The sequence below is a fragment of the Mesoplodon densirostris genome, chromosome 4, assembly GCF_025265405.1.
Source record: "Mesoplodon densirostris isolate mMesDen1 chromosome 4, mMesDen1 primary haplotype, whole genome shotgun sequence".
In the NCBI taxonomy this organism is placed as follows: Eukaryota; Metazoa; Chordata; class Mammalia; order Artiodactyla; family Ziphiidae; genus Mesoplodon; species Mesoplodon densirostris.
Window position 1 is genome coordinate 129,928,164 of NC_082664.1, and position 19,303 is coordinate 129,947,466.

The 19,303-nt window shown below is 40.6% G+C and overlaps 1 protein-coding gene across 2 annotated transcripts in view; it reads right to left on the reverse strand.

Moving 5' to 3' along the window:
- Positions 1-3,605: 3,605 nt before the first annotated feature.
- USP3 (ubiquitin specific peptidase 3) overlaps positions 3,606-19,303 on the reverse strand; it is a 98,978-nt gene continuing 83,280 nt past the window's right edge. For both annotated transcript variants that reach the window (XM_060097212.1, XM_060097211.1), the window contains 4 exons: positions 6,706-6,824; positions 5,402-5,515; positions 5,151-5,218; positions 3,606-3,856 (listed from right to left, as the gene is read on the reverse strand). In XM_060097212.1, coding sequence (XP_059953195.1) covers positions 3,691-3,856; positions 5,151-5,218; positions 5,402-5,515; positions 6,706-6,824 — 467 coding nt within the window. In that variant the 3' untranslated portion in view covers positions 3,606-3,690. The remainder of the gene's footprint in view (positions 3,857-5,150; positions 5,219-5,401; positions 5,516-6,705; positions 6,825-19,303) is intronic.

The following is a 19,303-nucleotide window of genomic DNA, read 5'->3' on the forward strand; positions in this document are numbered from 1 at the left end:
TCAGAAATAATAGTCAAAAGGAAAGAGACCAGATCTTTTTTTTTTGTCTGATAACAAACGATATAAAGAGCAATTATGAAAAACAGACATTTACATATACTTCTAAAGTCTTACGAGAATATCCTGTTGGCACTGGATAACCAATCATAGGCGCAGCTGCAGTAGCAGGATATGCATATGCCTGTTGGTTCATACCATTGTGCATATTTGCAACATTACTTCCATATTGCTGAGTGCTATCATAACCATTCTGGTAAGTCCCTGTTGGATTACCAGTCCTAAAACTGGAGACCAGATCTTTAACGATACTTTCCATAAAACAGTTCAGGTTGGTGAAGCAGAAAAGGGATGTGATTACAACTTAAATGAAATCAGTCACTTGCACAGTTAATCCTCTCAGCATCATACAGACTAGGCTTTAGTGGAAATGATTACATCACACACAACCAACACTCAGAGGGCAGTCTGGAGTCCGTCACAGTCAGACCTGAGGGGGAAGGAACTGCACCCAGTGAGGTGATGCACAGACCTTGGACCACAGCATGACGCCACCCACGCCCACCCCTTCCTGTGCTGTTGGCACCCTCCTGCGGCCATATGCTCATCCCTTGGGACCCATGCCCTGGATGCAGGAATGGACTTTGCTCAGGAGCTTCTCCAGGGCCTGTGTGAAGAGGCCACTCCAGCAACGGGGTGGATGTGAGAACGTTTAGGGGGGACGGTGGAGGTGGAAGTGGGATAAGTATATCTAAATAGACTTATGTACATACACTAAACCAATGAAGAAGAGGTTTGGCTTTAAGAAATAAATATGTCCCCAACCCCAGAAACCAAGCTGCTGAGCAGGTTCCACAGGTGAGATACACATTTAACACTTAACCAGGGCCCATATACTTTACTGGTTTTATTCTATTACATTTGTCATCACTAGACACTGAGTAGAATACAGTGGATAAGCAAAAGTTTCTCCACCATGGAGAGAGATTTGTGTTGCCACAAACTGTTTCTGTCACCCACCTGTGTGGGAGGACTTCTGAGAAAGTTTTATTGTTCCGAGGGGCCCTGTGACTCAGCGTGAGGCCCTGCCTCAGCGCTGCTCTGAGCGAGAAGCCACAAACACGCTAGAGACAACACGGCACAAGGGAAGAGCCCCGAAGAGCACGAAGTCAGCTTTTGAAATAGGCGTGATAAAGCTGCACAGTTAAATTTTCAAAATACAGGTAGGCACGTTTACATCACTGGTGTTCAAGTGCACAGTTCACATGGATCCAATCACTTTTCCAAAGAACCTTCATGATATCCTTCAAACATGTCTGCTATAGTAAAATCAAGAAATAAAAACTACAGAATTCAGAGAGATGTGTTCATTTCCTAAGCCAACAGTGTTGCCTGTGTGAGGACCACTTCCCCCAACAAAGTAGTCTAGTCTGTTGTAAGTTCCATTTGGTATAAAGGCCACTTTCCTCCATCAACACTGCCCGAGGCTTTCTTGCTGGAGTTACAACTGCTGCCTGTCCAGAGACTAATGATTTAAGTGCAAATGTTAGAAGTTACAGCTGTGTACCTTCTAAACAAGAGCCTGGATTCATAGGAGCAAGATCAAAGGAGATGCACGTTTCAAGTTCAATGACATGTGGTGTTAATGCACTGATAGAGTAGATCAAATTATGTGAAACTGTCATTTCTGTAGATCAAAAACAGTCAAATAGAATTTCACATGGCTCGACCTGTGTAATTTAACATTGTGAACTGTTTTAAATACATTTCCCTCTTAATTCTAGGCTCTCTGTTTCTAAGTTGTAAGACTTAAATACGATGGCAGAGCTTTTTTCTCTGGAGTGGAAGTGCAGACCAGCGCTGTCTGAGAGGGTTCTGCACACAGGTGGAACTGTCCCAGACCTGGGCAGTCCTGTGCCACGTGTGGCTGCTGAGCATTTGAAATGTGGCCAGTGTGACTGGAGAACTGAATTTTTAATTAAAATTAACATTTAACTAACCATATGTGGCCAGTGACTGCTGTATGGGACAGTACAAGTTCAGACATAATTGTAATTTGCTTCTAGTTAAAGTATATAGCAGATGTGTTCTGCTCTGAGAAAATGTGGGATTTATCCGGCTAATATTAAAGTGGAAATAGAGCACATCTGCTCCTGCAACTGCAAATATCCAACCTAGGAGGAGAGCCACCCAACTTTCTTTTACATTCATACACTTAAGAAATTATCTGGACTATTTTTTTCTTTTAACAGAAAAACAAGAATAGCAAAAAGTCTGGTTGGCTGGCTTAACATGAAATACATTCTGCCCCTTGTAACAACTTGTAGAGAATTGGGAAGGGAGGAAAATAATGATTGGGACAAGGAATGAACATGAAAATGTGCATGGTCCTATCCCACAGGCCTAGCTGGAGCTCCTTCCTTTTCTCTGATTTGCACATCATGCCACCAGCACCCCGAGATCCACAGGCTGGCTTGGAGCACTTGCAGAAAGCACAGTTACCTTCATTAGATGGGATTCTGGTTCCAGATTTCAGTTTGAGTTAAATGTAAATAGTGCTGGTGCCTATTTTTCTTGAAAATTTTAAAACAGACTACTAACCTCAAGAATAGAAACTCTACTTATTCAAAGTGAAAATATTTTCAATTGCTCTGCTATGAGGATAGGCCAATGAGAATTGTTAAAACTTAAGACTAGTAAAGACTTTAGTTTCCTTCTGTGGAAGCAGAGCCCACAGTATTACCCAACGTTTAGCTGATGGTCAGAATCAACTCTGGAGGGTAGCATCACAACCTCAGGTGACCAAGTAAGTACGACTACAGTGGACATGAAGTGAATCCCAGTGCTACAACTAATGGGGGACTGGGTGCTGACTCAAAAAGGCGAACAGAAGCTATGGTTTCATGGCAGTGGATAAATAACACCTGGATAACATGTAGCCGAGTCATGGAATTTTTTAAACACTTAAGTGTATTTGGCCTTACTGGGAGTTTTTAGTTTCCCTATCTCTATGAAAATACCCCAAAACCAAAAAAAAAAAAAAAAAAGGTAATTCTTGAATTTGCAATATAGTTACAACTGAACCAACAAATTTAGTTAGTTAGTGCTGATAAACAGCAGCTTTGAGAGATACGAAGAGCAGCAATTACCTGGTCTACTACTTAATGATGCCCTTTCAGTTATCTTTTACAAGCAAAAAGAATGATTACTGAGCAGTCACTGAAATCTTGTGGGCCACAAATTACGTGCACACATGATCCTTGATTTTGAGCCAACCTGATCTCCGTTACAGCTGTGAGAAGGCAGCAGGTGGTTACGTTGCTCTTCACCATCAGGAACATATCTTCCTTTCAGCATGTGACAATAACAATGCATTGATGTAAATGTGCCTCAAAGTGAGAACTGAACATTAATATAAGAAAGTCAAATAGAACTAAGTTCTTGAAACTACATATAAAAACTGAATTATTACAACTAAAGCAGCAAATCAAAATATCTGCTGAGGTTTTCTGGTAGAACTAAAAAAAAAAATTAGTTGGTGCCCATGTTCAATAAGTCACTACCATTGACAAAACTAAACCCAAAATAGGAAACTGAAAAGTGCATAATGAAATTAAATCTTGGATCAAGTATTTATGGAAAATTGGAAATGTTTGTCCGGTATAGTTGACGAATAATGATTTGGAGGAGGTATTAAAGTTTATCCGACCCAGCTTTGGCCTGGCGTTCCACATAAAAAAGGATGTAGGCCTTGGCCTTCACGACGGTGTCTTCATCAGTCAGTGTTACAGTACTGTCATTGAAATGGAACCAGCGGCCTTCGTGAGTTGCATATGCTGTGTAATGTCCAGAACCGACCCTGTAAGGAAAGGTCAAGTGATCAAAGAAAAAGACTACAGAAATCACAAAAGAATATATGCAGCCATATAAATTATTAGGTAGACAATAAATTTTAATAAGTACTGTAATTAGAGAATAAATCCTAGAGGCTTGTAATTTAAGATGGTTGCTTGGGCTCATGTGTTTATCTTCTCAAAACTCATTGAAATGACAAGGAATATACTGACACTGGGAAACAGGGAAGAGTGCCATGGTCTGACCAGAAATTGAGGATTTTTTAGGACACACAAAGCAGTGTTTACATGGTACTGGATTAACAGAGAAACCAAACAGTGAAGGAGCTCTCAACCTAAACAGCAGAGGTCAAAGCCTATGGAAACATGGAAAACTGAGGACCAGATTTCCTATCAAAGTCTTAGAAGAAACCTGAGCATAAGACAGAAATCTGCCTCCAGGGAAGCACTTTCCCTCCTACTTTGGCCATCAAAGGCTTTTCTCTCTCAGCATGACCCACCCACTCACACATGGAGCCCCAGAGTCAGTCCTCCCGGGTAGGAGAAAGCCTGTAGATAGAATAGAGACCTTCATAAACTGCTAGAAAAACCCTTACAACATTTCCATGAACACAAGACATCAGACTAAGAGTGCCCCTGTCAACTACCAAAGAGAAATGCATCTGATATAATATCTTAAGTCCAAAGAAAAAAACAAACAAATGAGCATCAGACATGTAGTGGACTTGTCACTTGTAACTATGAATGGTGAAGTCAGTGGAGCAATGTCTACAAAGTTCAGAGGGAAAAGGATTTTCAACATGGATAGTGGTTTGCCAAGTCTGAAGGTAAAACTGCCATTCTCAAGCGGACCAGAAATAAGGTATATACCCCTAATACAGACTTTCAGGGGAAAAAGTAATCGAGAATGTCATTTAACAAAATAAGAAATGCACCTTTAAAGTAGATGACATGAAGTAAAGTTATTCTAAATAATCCCCCAATTTAAATATCAATTGGCCAAGGAAATCAACAGCTTTGGAGTAAAGACTACTCAGGATTTTGTGAACAATAGACTGGTTCCAAATGCTGGGCTCAAATGAACCCTTCTCCATTTTGGTTTCATGCGCCTTCTCTTCATGCTTTGCAACATCCTCAGGAATATTCTTTCCCACCAAGACTGACGGAAAGTTCTACTTCACCCACTTTAATGAATCTGAATCTAGTATAGGGAGTCTGGGGAGAGTTATCGGGAGTGGTACAAAATTGTGGGTCTTCACTCTGTATTCCCAGCCCTGAGAAGCCTGCTGGCATACTCACCCGGAACCATGGTGCACCACCACAGCAGCAAGGTCATAGAGGCAGTTCTCCGGGCCACTGTTCTCAGGCTACAGAACAAGGGAGAAGGTATCCCAAGACTGAGTTAGGAGCAGTGGTCAATGACATCAGCATCTCCCTACCTCAGTGACCTCTACCCTCTCTTTGTGAAGACTTAATTTTACTGAAGAGCCATCTTTTCACCAGGCTAACGAAGGTTACTTACCTCCACTATATTATTACCTGCTACTTACCTCTAGTAAGTAGCATTTCATGTCTAGGCCTCTCAGGGGAAATTCTACATATGTATCAACTTTGTTTCTTAAATATGCTGTCCAATGAAATCTTTTCAAATGTAAGCATAGCACCTGGATGAGAGATAAAGACAAAAATTATAAACAATTTACCTTTCAATCAAAATTAGCTACTTGGTACTATGTCTCTTAAATAATATTTTAGGTAGCCTACCAGTTTTTCTTTTGATTCTTGATATTAGTTTCTTCCATGAATACCTTATTGTGGTACTGTGATTTATAACAGTATGTTTTTAGTCTTTGTCTCCTTTCCTGGCACAGAGCTTCTAAAAGCCTTGAAATTTTCTAAGTGAGGAGAGCCATGAAGGTGTCTTTTTATGTTAATGAGGTATGGGCACTTGTTGCCAAGAGAACCAATCAAGAGATGAGAGAGTTGGAACTTTCAGTCCCACCCCACCCCCCACCCCCAAGAGGGGAGAGGGACTGGAGTTTGAATGATCAGCAGTGGCCAGTGATTTAATCAGTCAGCCTGTGTAACGAAGCCCAAAAGGACAGGGTTTGGAGAGCTTCTAGGTTGGGGAACCAGAGCTCTTCCACGTGCCACCATGCTGGGCCCCAAACTCCAAGAGGACAGAAGCTCCTTTGTTCAGGACTTTGCCCTTTGTATCTCTTAATCTGGTTGTTGATTTGTATCCTTTAACATCCTTTGTCATAAATTGGTAACCTAGTGAGCAAACGGGTTTCCTGCGTTCTGTGAGCTGCTCTAGCAAATTAATAGACTCCAAGGAGGGGGTCATGGGAACCTCTGATTTATAACTAGTCGGTCACAAGTAGGGGTAACAGTGTGGACTCGCGACTGGTGTCTGAAGTCCAGGGAAAGAGTCATAGGAACCCTCAATCTGTAGTTTGTAGCTGAGAAGCATAATGCACAAAGTGACAACCTGGCCTTGTGATTGGTGTCTGATGGGGAGGGTGACCTTGTGGGACTGAGCCCTTACCCTGTGGAATCTGATGCTATCTCTGGGTAGATAGTGTTAGAATTGAGTTCAATTGTAGGACACCCATGGTGTCAGAGAAGTGCTTGTTAGTGGTGTGGTGGGAAAAAAAAACCCTCCACACATTGTAAATAGTGATTAGGACACATTTACTTATAAATTCTTAAAGGTTTAGTTTTACTGAAAACCTTAGAGACCAGTGCAGAACAGATTATATAAGTATAAAGTTAGAAAAATAATTTGTCTTCCAGTCAGTCATAAGCACTTTTTCCCTCAAAACTGCATTATAATTTGAAACTCAACACTTACCTTGGGTAGTTTCTGAATCCAAAACTTTTTGGTGGACTTTTGTTTCTTCTTGCACTTGTGGCACATATATAACTCTGTCTCATCAAGTTCTTCTAAGTCGGTAAAACTGCGAAGACAATCTAAAACCAAATTGATTTTGGCAGCATTAAAACAGGATGTCTTTTATAGACACAGTGTACTGTAGGAAGAAAAGACTATGGACTTCGAAGCTGAACAACTCAGGTTCAAATCTCAGCTTTATTAGCTATATGACCTTAGAAGAGTCAGCCTTTCTCAGTTGCAAAATGGAGACCAAAAAAAAAAAGTCTACATTGAAGGACTGTTGTGAGGAAGAGAAATAACATGTATAATGTGCCTGGCATCATGTCTAATAATCTGATGATGATCAATTCATGACAGATGTTATTACTGTAGTTGGGTTTACTATTATTAGTAAAAGAATTAATCTGGATAATTCTGATAAAAATGGTTCCCTAATGAAATCAAGGTTCGAAGAGCAATTTTCTCTCAGTATCTTACATAACAAAGGACAAAGCCCCAAGTTCATAAAAAATGTCAAGTTTACCTCAAACATTTTCAGTCATAACTTAATAAACATACATTACAGAAGGCTGCATTATTGACCTTCCTATTATATATCTCCAGTGAATCCTTTGCTTCACACACTACTCAGAATCCCCTAGATAAACCACAGCTATATTTTTTTCTTTTAAAAATTTAACTGTGGGAGGCTGGGATTAACATATACACACTACTATGTATAAAACAGATAACCAACAAGGACCTACTGCATAGCACAGGGAACTATACTCAATATTATGTAATAACCTATAAGGTTACATATTTATATGTATACATATATTATATACATATCGCTGTGCTGTACACCTGAAAGTTACATGATATTGTAAATCAACTATATGTCAATAGGGGCTTCCAAGGTGGTGCAGTGGTCAAGAATCTGCCTGCCAGTGCAAGGGACAGGGTTCAAGCCCTGGTCTGGGAAGATCCCACATGCCACAGAGCAACTAAGCCCATGCACCACAACTACTGAGACTGAGCTCTAGAGCCCTCGAGCCACAGCTACTGAAGCCCACGCACCTAGAGCCCATGCTCCACAACAAGAGAAGCCACCACAATGAGAAGCCTGTGCACCTCAACGAAGAGTAGCCCCTGCTCGCCACAACTAGAGAAAGCCCGTGCGCAGCAACGAAGACCCAACACAGCCAAAAATAAATAAATAAATAAATAAAATTTAAAAACCTAAAAAAAAAAAAAAAAAAAAAAAAAAAATTTAACTGTGTAATCTGAGATTTCATAAACTTTGGCCTCAAGCCAAATCCAGCCACCTGGTTTTGTAAATAAAATTTGGAACACAACCACACCCACTCATTTATATACTCTGTGGCTGCTTTTGCACTACAACAGCAGAACTGAGTAGCTATGACGTAGACCTTATTTGCTGTAAAGCCTAAAAACATTACCATCTGGCCCTTTATAGAAAAAGTTTGCCAAAGCTTGGCAAAATTAGTAATATATTCAGAAGTCCATGTATCAATAAAATGTATGTATTGTTCTGTGAGAATAAATATATTATTTTTTTAGAGAAAAATATGAATGCCTGCGTACTCACCACTCCAGTAAGGAAATGGACTCTCTCTAGTACTTGAGAAGCCAGAGTTTATGTGAATGGCATCCCCTAGAGGTGTTCAGGGGGCAGCCTGTGTGGCAGCCCTGTTAAGAGCTTCCTGAGTGTCTCATTCCAGTCAACCCTCCCCCAACCCCAGAAGCAGTCATTATCCTGACCTCCGTTTAATCATTTCTTGGCTTGTCTTTATATTCCATATATATGCATTTATGCATCTTTAAACAATATACTGTTTGGTTTGAGAAGTTGGGTTGCAAGCACAGACCTAGCGTATAAGGAAAAGCAACACTCTCGCTGTGCTCGGAATCTTCAAGTCATAGTCAGCCTTGGCACTAGAGATTGTGAGAAAGAGCCTGTTCAGGGGAGTTAGTGGGGCAAGGTCTAGCAGGGATTAGATGTGGGCCGGGTTCTACACAGGCCAGCATGTAGCCAGAGGCCCATGTACTCTTTTCTTTTTTTAAGCATACTTTTTGTGTGTGTGTGTGTGTGTGTGGTATGCGGGCCTCTCACTGTTGTGGCCTCTCCCATCGCGGAGCACAGGCTCCGGACGCACAGGCTCAGCGGCCACGGCTCACGGGACCAGCCGCTCCGCGGCATGTGGGATCTTCCCGGACCGGGGCATGAACCCGTGTCCCCTGCATCGGCAGGCGGACTCTCAACCACTGCACCACCAGGGAAGCCCCCGAAGCATACTTTTTAAAGCATAACATGTTATATTAGCTTCAGGTGTATAATATAATGATTCAATATTTGTATATATTGTAAAATTATCACAATATATCTAGTTACCTTTAGTTACCATATATGTTTCAAATTTTTTTCTTCTGATGAGAACTTTTAAGATTTACCCTCTTAGTGACTTCCAAATATGCAATACAGTATAAACTATAGTTAGCATGCTATACATTACATCCCTGTGACTTTATAAGTGCAAGTTTGTACCTTTTGACCCATTTTACCCACCCTCCACCCCGATTCTGGCACCCATCAATCTGTTCTCTTTATCTATGAGCTTGTATTTTAGATTCCATACATAAGTGAGATCATATGGTATTTGTCTTTCTCTGTCTGACTTATTTCACTTAGCACAATGCCCTCAAGAGCCATGTTGTCCCAAATGACAAAATTTCATTCTTTTTCTTTTTTTTTCTTTTTGGCTGCGTTCGGTCTTCGTTATTGCATGCAGGCTTTTCTCTAGTTGCGGTGAGTGGGGGCTACTCTTCGTTGCGGTGCGCGGGTTTCTCATTGTGGCGGCTTCTCTTGTGGAGCACGGGCTCTAGGTGCGCAGGCTTCAGTAGTTGCAGCAGGTGGGCTCAGTAGTTGTGGCTCTCAGGCTCTGGAGCACAGGCTCAGTAGTTGTGGTACATAGGCTTAGCTGCTTCACAGCATGTGGGATCTTCCCGGACCAGGGATCGAACCCATGTCCCCTACATTGGCAGGCAGATTCATAACCACTGTGCCACCAGGGAAGTCCCAAGATTTCATTCTTTCTCAGGGCTGAATTATATTCCATTGTGCATGTGAGTGAGTGAGTGAGTGAGAGACAGAGAGAGAGAGAGAGAGAGAGAGAGAGAGTGAGTGAGTGTGTGTGTGTGTGTGTGTGTGTGTGTGTGTGTATGTATGTATCACATTTTCTTTACCCATTCACCCATCAGTGGACACTTAGGTTGTTTCCATATCTCGGCTATTGTAAATAATGCTGCAATGAACATGAGGGTGCATATATCTTTTGAAATTAGTGTTTTTGTTTTCTTTGGATAAATACCCAGAAGTGGAATTGCTGGATCATATGGTAGTTCTATTTTTAATTTTTTGAGGAACCTCTATACTGTTTTCCATAGTGGCTGCACCAATTTACAATCCCCACTAACAGTGTATGAGGGTTCCCTTTTCTCTACATCCTCCTCAACACTTGTTATTTGTTGTCTTCTTGATGACAGCCATTCTTACAGGTGTGAGGTGGTATTTCATTGTGGTTTTGATTTTTCTTTCCCTGATAATGACGTTGAGTGTCTTTTCATGTGCCTGTTGGCCCTCTGTATGTCTTCTTTGGAAAAATGTCTATTCAGATCTTCTGCCCATTCCTTCAGCTGACATTTTTTAAAATTTATTATTTTATTTATTTATTTTTGGCTGCGTTGGGTCTTTGTTGCTGTGTGCAGGCTTGCTCTAGTTGCGGCGAGCAGGGCTACTCTTCACTGTGGTGAGCGGGCTTCTCATTGAGGTGTCTTCTCGTTGCAGTTGCAGAGCACAGGCTATAGGTGCATGGGCTTCAGTAGTTGTGGCATGTGGGCTCAGTAGTTGTGGCTCATGGGCTCTAGAGTGCAGGCTCAGTAGTTGTGGTGCACAGGCTTAGCTGCTTCGCGGCATGTGGGATCTTCCTGGACCAAGGCTTGTGTCCCCTGCATTGGCAGGTGGATTCTTAACCACTGCACCACCAGGGAAGCCCCCTTCAGCTGACTCTTGGAACAACACAGGTTTAAACTATGCAGGTCCACTCATACAGATATTTTTTTGTAGTAAATACTACAGTACTACGTGGTCTGTGGTTGGTTGAATCCATGGATGCAGAACTGTGGACATGAAGGGCCAACTATAAATTATACGTGGACTAATCCCCTCATTGCTCAAGGGTCGACTGCAATCAGATTGTTTTTTCTGCTATTGAGTTGTGCAAGTGTTTTATATATTTTGGATATTAACCCCTTATCAGATATATGAAGCAAATTCAGTAGATTGCTTTTTCATTTTGTTGATGATTTCCTTTGCTGTGCAGAAGCTTTTTAGTTTAATGTAGTCCCACTTGTTTGTTTTTGTTGCCTTTGCTTTTGGAGTCAGATCCAGAAAATCATCACCAAGACTGAGGTGAAGGAACTTACTGTGTATGTTTTCTTCTAGGGATTTTAGGGTTTCAGGTCTTATGTTCAATTCTTTAATCCATTTTGAGTTAATTTGTGTGTAAGATAGTGGTCCAGTTTCATTCTTTTACATATGGCTGTCTGGTTTTCCAAACACCATTTATTGAAGAGATGGTCCTTTCCCCATTGCATATTCTTGGCTCCTTTGTAATAAATTAACCATGTATGCATGGTTTATTTCTGGGTTTTCTATTCTGTTCCATTGATCTATGTGTCTGTGTTTGTGTCAATACCATACTGTTTTGATGACTGTAACTTTGTAGTATAGTTTGAAATCAGGGAGCATAATACCTCCAGCTTTGTTCTTTTTTTCTCTAGATTGCTTTGGCTATTCGGGGTCATTTGTGATTCCATACACATTTTAGAATCATTTGTTCTAGTTCTGTGAATAATGCCATTGGTATTTTCGTAGGGATTGTACTGAATCTGTAGATTGTCTTGGGTATTATGGTCATTTTAACCATTGATTCTTCCAATCTGTGAGCACAGTATATCCATATCTTTCCATCTGTTCATGTCATCTTCAATTTCTTTTATCACTGTCTTGTAGTTTTCCAAGTACACATCTTTTATTTTAATTAATTTTTATTGGAGTATGGTTGCTTTACAATGTTGTGTTAGCCTCCACTGCACAACAAAATGAATCAGCCATACACATGCAGATATCCCCTCCCTTTTGGACTTCCCTCCCATTTAGGTTACCACAGTGTATTAGGTAGAGTTCCCTGTGCTATACAGTATGTTCCCATCACTTGTCTATTTTATACATATCAATGATGTATATGCAAGCACATGTCTTTTACATCCTTGGTTGGATTTATTTCTAAGTATTTTATTCTTTTTGATGCAGTTGTAAATGGTATTGTTTCCTTAATTTCTCTTTCTGATAGTTCATTATTAACATATAGAAATGCAACAGGTTTTTGTATGTTGATTTTGTATCCTGCAACTTTACTGAATTTGTTTAATTCTAACAGTTTTTTGGTGGAGTCTTTGGCATTTTCTATGTATAATATGTCATCTGCAAATAGTGACAGTTTCACATCTTCCTTTCTGATTTGAATGCCCTTATTTCTTTTTCTTGCCTAACTGCTCTGGCTAGGTCTTCCAATACTATGTTGAATAAAAGTGACATAAGTGGGCATTCTTGTCTTGTTCCTGATATTAGAAGAAAAGATTTCAGCTTTTCACCACTGAGTATGATGTTAGCTGTGGACCTGACATATATGGCCTTTATTATGTTGAAGTGTATTCCCTCTATACCCACTTTGAGTGTTTTTAGCATAAATGGATGTTGAATTTTCTCAAATCTTTTTCTGCATGTATAGAGATGATCATATGATTTTTATCCTTCATTTTTGTAAATGTGGTATAACACATTGATCGACTTTGCAGACATTGAACCATCCTTGCATCCCTGAAATAAATCCTACTTTATCATTGGTATATGATCCTTTTAATGTATTGTTGAATTGGGTGTGCTAATATTTTTTTGAGGTTTTCTGTGTTTATGTTCATCAGCGATACTGGCCTGTAACTTTCTTTTTTTGTGGTGTCCTTGTCTGACTTTGGTATCAGGTAATGCTGGCCTTATGAGTTTGGAAGTGTTCCCTCCTCTTCTGTTTATTGGAAGAGTTTGAGAAGGATTGTATTCTTCTTTGAATGTTTGGTTGCATTCACCAGTGAGCTGTCTAGTCCTGGACTACTGTTTGTTGGGAGGCTTTGATTACTGGTTCAATTTCCTTACTAGTATACTAGTAATCAGTCTGTTCACATTTCCTGTTTCCTCATGATTCAGTCTTGGTAGGTTGTATGTTTCTAGGAATTTATCCATTTCTTCTGTGTTGTCCAATTTGTTGGAATGTAATTGTTCCTGTGGTCTCTTATGATCCTTTGTATATCTGTGGTGTCAGTTGTAATGTCTCCTCTTTCATTTCTGATTTTATCTATTTGAGTCCTTTTTTTAATAGTTTTTAATATGTGTTTTTACTTATTTATTTGGCCATGCCACATGGCATGTGGGATCTTAGTTCCCCAACCAGGGATTGAACCATGCCCCCTGCAGTGGAAGCACAAAATCCCAACCACTGGACTGCCAGGGAATTCCCAGTCCTCTCTTTTTGGCTTGGTAAATCATAGCAAAAGGTTTGGAAACTTAGTTTATCTTTTCAGAGAATCAGCTCTTAGATTTATTGATCTTTTCTGTTGTCTTTTTTGTCTCTAATTCATTTATTTCTGCTCTGATCTTTGTTATTTCCCTCCTTTTAGTAACTTTGGATATCATTTGTTCTTTTTCTAGATCCTTGAGGTGTAAAGTTAGGTTCTTTGAGATTTTTCTTGCTCCTTGAGGTAAGCATTTATTGCTGTGAACTTCCCTCTTACAACTGCCTTTGCCGCGTAGCCTAAGTTTGGTATGTTGTATTTCCCTTTACATTTGTCTAAAGGTACTGTTTCTCTTTTGATTTCTTCTTTGACCTTCTGGTTGTTCAGTAGCAAGTTGTTTTCATCTCCACATGTTTGTCATTTTTCTAATTTTCTTCTTGTAGTTGACTTCTACTTTCATACCATCATGGCTGGGGAAGATGTTTGATATGATTTCAGTCTTCTTAAATTTATTAAGACTTGTTTTGGGAATTCCCTAGTGGTCCAGTAGTTAGGACTCCATACTTTCACTGCCAAGGACCCAGGTTCAATCCCTGGTCTGGGAACTAAGATCCCATGAGCCACATGGTATGACCAAAAAAAAAGACTTGTTTTGTGGCCTTACATATGATCTACCTGGGGAATATTCCATGTGCACTTGAGAAGAATGTGTATTCTGTTGTTTTTGTATGGAATGTTGTGTATGTATCTGTTAAGTCTATCTGATCTAATGTGTCATTTAAGGCCAGTGTTTCCTTATGGATTTTCTGTCTGGATGATCTATGCATTGATGTAATTGGGGCACTAAAGTCCCCACTATTTATTGTATTGCTGTCTATTTCTCACTTTAAGTCAGTTAATATTTGCTTTATATAGTTAGGTGCTCCTATATTGGGTGCCTAAACATTTACAAACGTTACATCCTCTTGTTGTATTGACCCCTTTATCATTATATAATGCCCATCTTTGTGTCTTATTACAGTCTTTGTTTTAAAATCCATTTTGTCTGACATACCTATCCTAGGTTTGTTTTGGTTTCCATTTGCATGGAATATACTTTTCCATCCCTCTACTTTCACTCTGTGTGTCCTTATATCTGTAGTGAGTCTCTTGTAGGCAGCATATAGATGGGTCTTGTTTTTTTAACCCATTCAGCTGCTCTGTCTCTTGATGGGAGAATTTAGTCCATTTAAAGTAATTATTGATAGGTATGTACCTACTGCCATTTTGTTAATTGTTTTCTGGCTGTTTTGTAGTTCCTCTCTGTTCCTTTCTTCTCTTGCTCTCTTCCTTTGTGGTTTGATGACTTTTAGTGGTATGCTTAAATTCCTTTCTCATTATCTTTTGTGTATTTACTGTAGGTTTTTACTTTGTGGTTACCATAAGGCTTACATATTATATTTTAGACTTACAACTTATAAGTCTATTTTAAGTTGATAACAAGTTCAAACACATTCTAAAGCTCCATTTTCCTCCTGCCCACATTTTATGTTTTTGATATCACATCTTTTTATTTAAACATCTTTATTAGAGTATAATTAATGTCACATCTTTTTATCTTGTGTATCTCTTAACTAATTATTGTGTATTTTACTACTTCTGTCTTTTAACCTTCATACTAGCTTTCTAAGCTTTCTAAGCTTTCTAGCTTTCTGCCTTTACTGTATATATTTACCTTTAATGGTAAAATTTATACTTTATGTTTTTGTTACTAATTAGTGCCCTTTATTTTCAGCTCAAAGAAGTCTCTCTAACACTTCTTGTAAGGTCAGTTTAGTGGTGATGAACTCCTTTAGCTTTTGCCTGTCTGGAAAACTCTATCTCTTCTTCAATTCTGAATGATAAATTTGCCAGGTAGAATATTCCTGTTGGAAGTTCTTTTCTTTCAGCACTTTGAATGTATTGTGCTACTCCCTTCTGGCCTGCAAAGTTTCTGCTGAAAGATTAAGATTCTCTCCTTGTTTTTAACTTTTGACACTTTAATTATATGTCCTGATGTGAGTTTTCTCTCTCTTTGTTGAAGTTCTCACTGTTGTTCATCCATTCTTCTCCTGAGGTGGTAAGCATCTTTATGACCATGATTTTGAACTCCTTATCAGGTAAATTACTTACCTCTGTTTAAGTAAGGTATTTTTCTGAGGTTTTATCTTGTTCTTTCATTTGGAACATAGTCCTCTGTTTCTTCATTTTGCTCGACTCTGTGCATTAGATACCACAGCCGCCTCTCCCAGTCTTGAAGGAGTGGACTTTGTAGGAGATGAACCATATTGCTCAACCATGCCCTAGCTCTTGGTTGTCTCTCAAAGCTTTGTGATTGTCTGTGTAGCCGCCTATCTTATTTTTAACAGTTCCCAGTAGTTGAAGGTGTGCCAAGACCTGTCAGTGTCCCAAAGGGAAGAATCTCAGGCAGCAGCTTTTAAAGTATGCAAATATATACAGGCCTATGGGACTGCAAGCATAAGTTTCACTAGCCACCAGAGCTGGAGGTGTCCCTCCCACCAGAGTCAAAAAATTGGGGTCCAGACGAGGGTATAAACTCCTTTCTGGGAGATACCAGTGAGCCGTGGCAAGGCAGAGGGAGAGTGCAAAGATGACCTCCCTGGCCTGTGTTGTCTGAGAGTACCTCTATAAGCCCCTAAGTGTGTGCCAAACCAGAAGCCTGCCTCTCAGGCCAAAGCTCCCAGATAAGTAAATTGGCCTCTTTTACAGGAAGACTTGGGGTTTTAGTCTGCTGTCTGTGCAGTGCCCTGGAGGTGGTAGCCTACCAAGCACTATCTTCAATGGTTAGAGTCCTGTGGGACCCAGGAACACCAGTCCCTCCCCCCTGGCCTCCAGAGACAGGCAATCAAGGGGCATCCCGTGGGCTGCAGTCACAGAAAAATCAGGCACCAGACACGTCTAAGCGCTCCCCTTCAGGATATACTGGAACTGTGGAGCATGGCAGAAGGAGAGGACAGCACCCATCCTCCAGGTTCTCTGGAAAGGATTATAGTCAGCCCTTAGGTGTGTGTCTAATTAGAAGCCTACCCCTCAGGCTGCAACTATGATGATAAGCATATAGGCCTCTTTCAGAGAAAGGCTGAGCTCCTAGGTCTGTTGTTTCTTGCTGTGCCTGGAGAGTGATAGCTGTTTAAGAGCTCTTTCTCCATTGGTTACAGTCCTCTGGGGCCTGTGAGCATAAGCCCCACTGGCCACCAGAGCCAGGTGACATAAAGGTGTCCCCTGACAGCAGCTACAAAAATCCGAGTGCCAGACAAGGGTATAAGCTCCTTTCCGGAAGATACTGGTGAGCTAGAGCAAGGCTCTAGCCTTGCTAGAACACAAAGGTTGCATCTGCTGGCCTCCACTCCCTGAGAGCAACTCTGTAGGCCCCTAGAACTGCACCAGACCAGAAGCCTGCCCCTCAGGCCAAAGCTCCTGGACAAGCAAACTCTCAGAAAGACTGGGTATGTTCGTCTGTTTTCTATGCAATGCTGTGGGGATGGCAGTCTGCCAAGAACTGCCTCTCCATTGTTATAGTCTCATGGGATGCAGGAATGAATGTAAGCCCCTCTGGCCTCCAGAACCAGGTGATAAACGGGCATCCCCTGATGGGAGCTGCCAAAACTGGGGCACTGGATGCATGTGAAAGTTCCCCTCCAGGAGATGTTGGTGCTCTGGAGTATGGCAGAGGAGAGCTTGAAGATGGTGCCTGCTGTCTGGAGCAAAACAGAAAAGGAGTGTAAAGATGGCACCAACCCAAAGCAGAACACACACACACAAACAAAACGCGGTACCTGCAGGTTTTACCAAGGCAAAGGGAGAGCATGAAGATGGCACCCACCAGCCTCCATCCCTGGAAGGTATCTCAACAGGCCCCTGCCCCTCAGGCTGATGCTTTAAGGTTAGCAAATAAGCCTCACATAAAGTCTCGGTGCTTTTCAAAGGTCTGCTTCTGCATGGGACCCTAAAGTGAGTGAGTCTGTGCACAAGCCCTTTAAGAGCCATTTCTAAGTCTCGTGGGTCTGGTGGATGCAAGCCCTGCTGGTTTTCAAAGCTGTTTTGAGGCCTCATCTCTCAAGTGCAGGTCTTAAAAGCTGGGGTGCCTGGTGAAGGGAGAAGCTCTGGGTTTTGAGTTCCCTCCCTATATGGGTTGCTGCCCTGGGTGTGGGCTTATGCTGAGATTGTGTCTCAGCCTCTCCTACCCACTACAATGTGGTTCCCTTCTTACTTGCCCAATGTGCAGGAGTCGCTGTTAGTTTTTAGGGTTTTTTTCAGAGCAAATTGTTCCATATGTAGCTGTAGATTTAGTGTGTCCATGGAAGGAGTTAAGCTCAGGATCTTCCTATGTCACCATCTTGAGCTGGAATCCCCAGGCATTCTTTTTTCTTCTTTTTTTTAAAATTGAAGTATAGTCGATTTGCAATGTTATGTTAATTTCTGCTGTACAGCAAAGTGATTTAGTTATATGTATATATACATTCTTTTTACATTCTCTTCCATTATGGTTTATCATAGGATATTGAATATAGTTCTCTCTGCTATACAGTAGGACCTTATTATTTATCCATTCTATATATAAAAGGTTACATCTGCTGACCCCAACCTCCCACTCCATCCCTCCCACAACCCGCTCCCCCGGCAACCCCAAGTCTGTTCTCTATGTCCGTTGAGTCTGTTTCTGTTTTGTAGATAGGTTCATTTGTGTCATACTTTAGATTCCACATATGAGTGATATCATATGGTATTTGTCGTTCTCTTTCTGACTTACTTCATTTAATATGATAGTCTCTAGTTGCATCCATGTTGCTGCAAATGGCATTATTTTGTTCTTTTTTATGGCTGAGTAGTATTCCATTGTGTATATGTACCACATCTTTCTTATCCATTCATCTGTCGATGGACATTTAGGTTGTTTCCACATCTTGGCTATTGTGAACAGTGCTGCCATAGGGGTGCATGTATCTTTTTGGATTAGAGTTTTGTATGGATATATGCTCAGGAGTGGGATTGCTAGATCATATGGCAACTCTATTTTTAGTTTTTTAAGAAACCTTCATACTGTTCTCCATAGTGGCTGCACCAACTTACATTCCCCCCACCAGTGTGGGAGATTTCCCTTTTCTCCACACCCTCTCCAGTATTTGTTATTTGTACAGTTTTTAATGATGGCCATTCTGACGGGTGTGACGTGGTACCTCATTGTAGTTTTAATTTGCATTTCTCTAATAATCAGTGATGTTGAGCATCTTTCCATGTGCCTGTTGGCCATTTGTATTTCTTCTTTGGAGAAATGTCTATTTAGGTCTTCTGCCCATTTTTCAACTGGGTTGTTTTTCTGTTGAGTTGTATGTACTGTCTGTATATTTTGGAAATTAATCCCTTGTCGGTTGCATTGTTTGCAAATATTTTCTTCCATTATGTAGATTTTATTTTGTTTATGGTTTATTTTGCTGTGCAAAAGCTTGTACGTTTGATTAGGTCCCATTTGTTTATTTTTGTTTTTATTTCTATTGTCTTGGGAGACTGAACTAAAAGATCATTGGTGCAATTCCCTGCAGGCATTCTTGACTATACCTTTGCTCCCTGATCCCAATACCTGGAATGTACATCCCACAACTGCCTCTCCTCAACTCAACTTTTCACGTTTTGGTTTTTTTTTTTTTTTGAGCCTTTCCCAACCTCCAGGGGAAGTGACCCTTCCCTCTTAACCTTGTCCTAATAGATTTCGTTAATACTACATTGCCAACTTGCTATTTTATCTCAAGGATGGCTCCTAGGAAAGGGTATATAGTTTTGACCTTTTATTTCCTGAAGCAAGTAACAAATATTAAACTTAGAGTGATGCTGCCCTTAGGGACCTCCGAAGTTACACATCTCTAGCTACAAGAGCACTGATTATACCACAGAC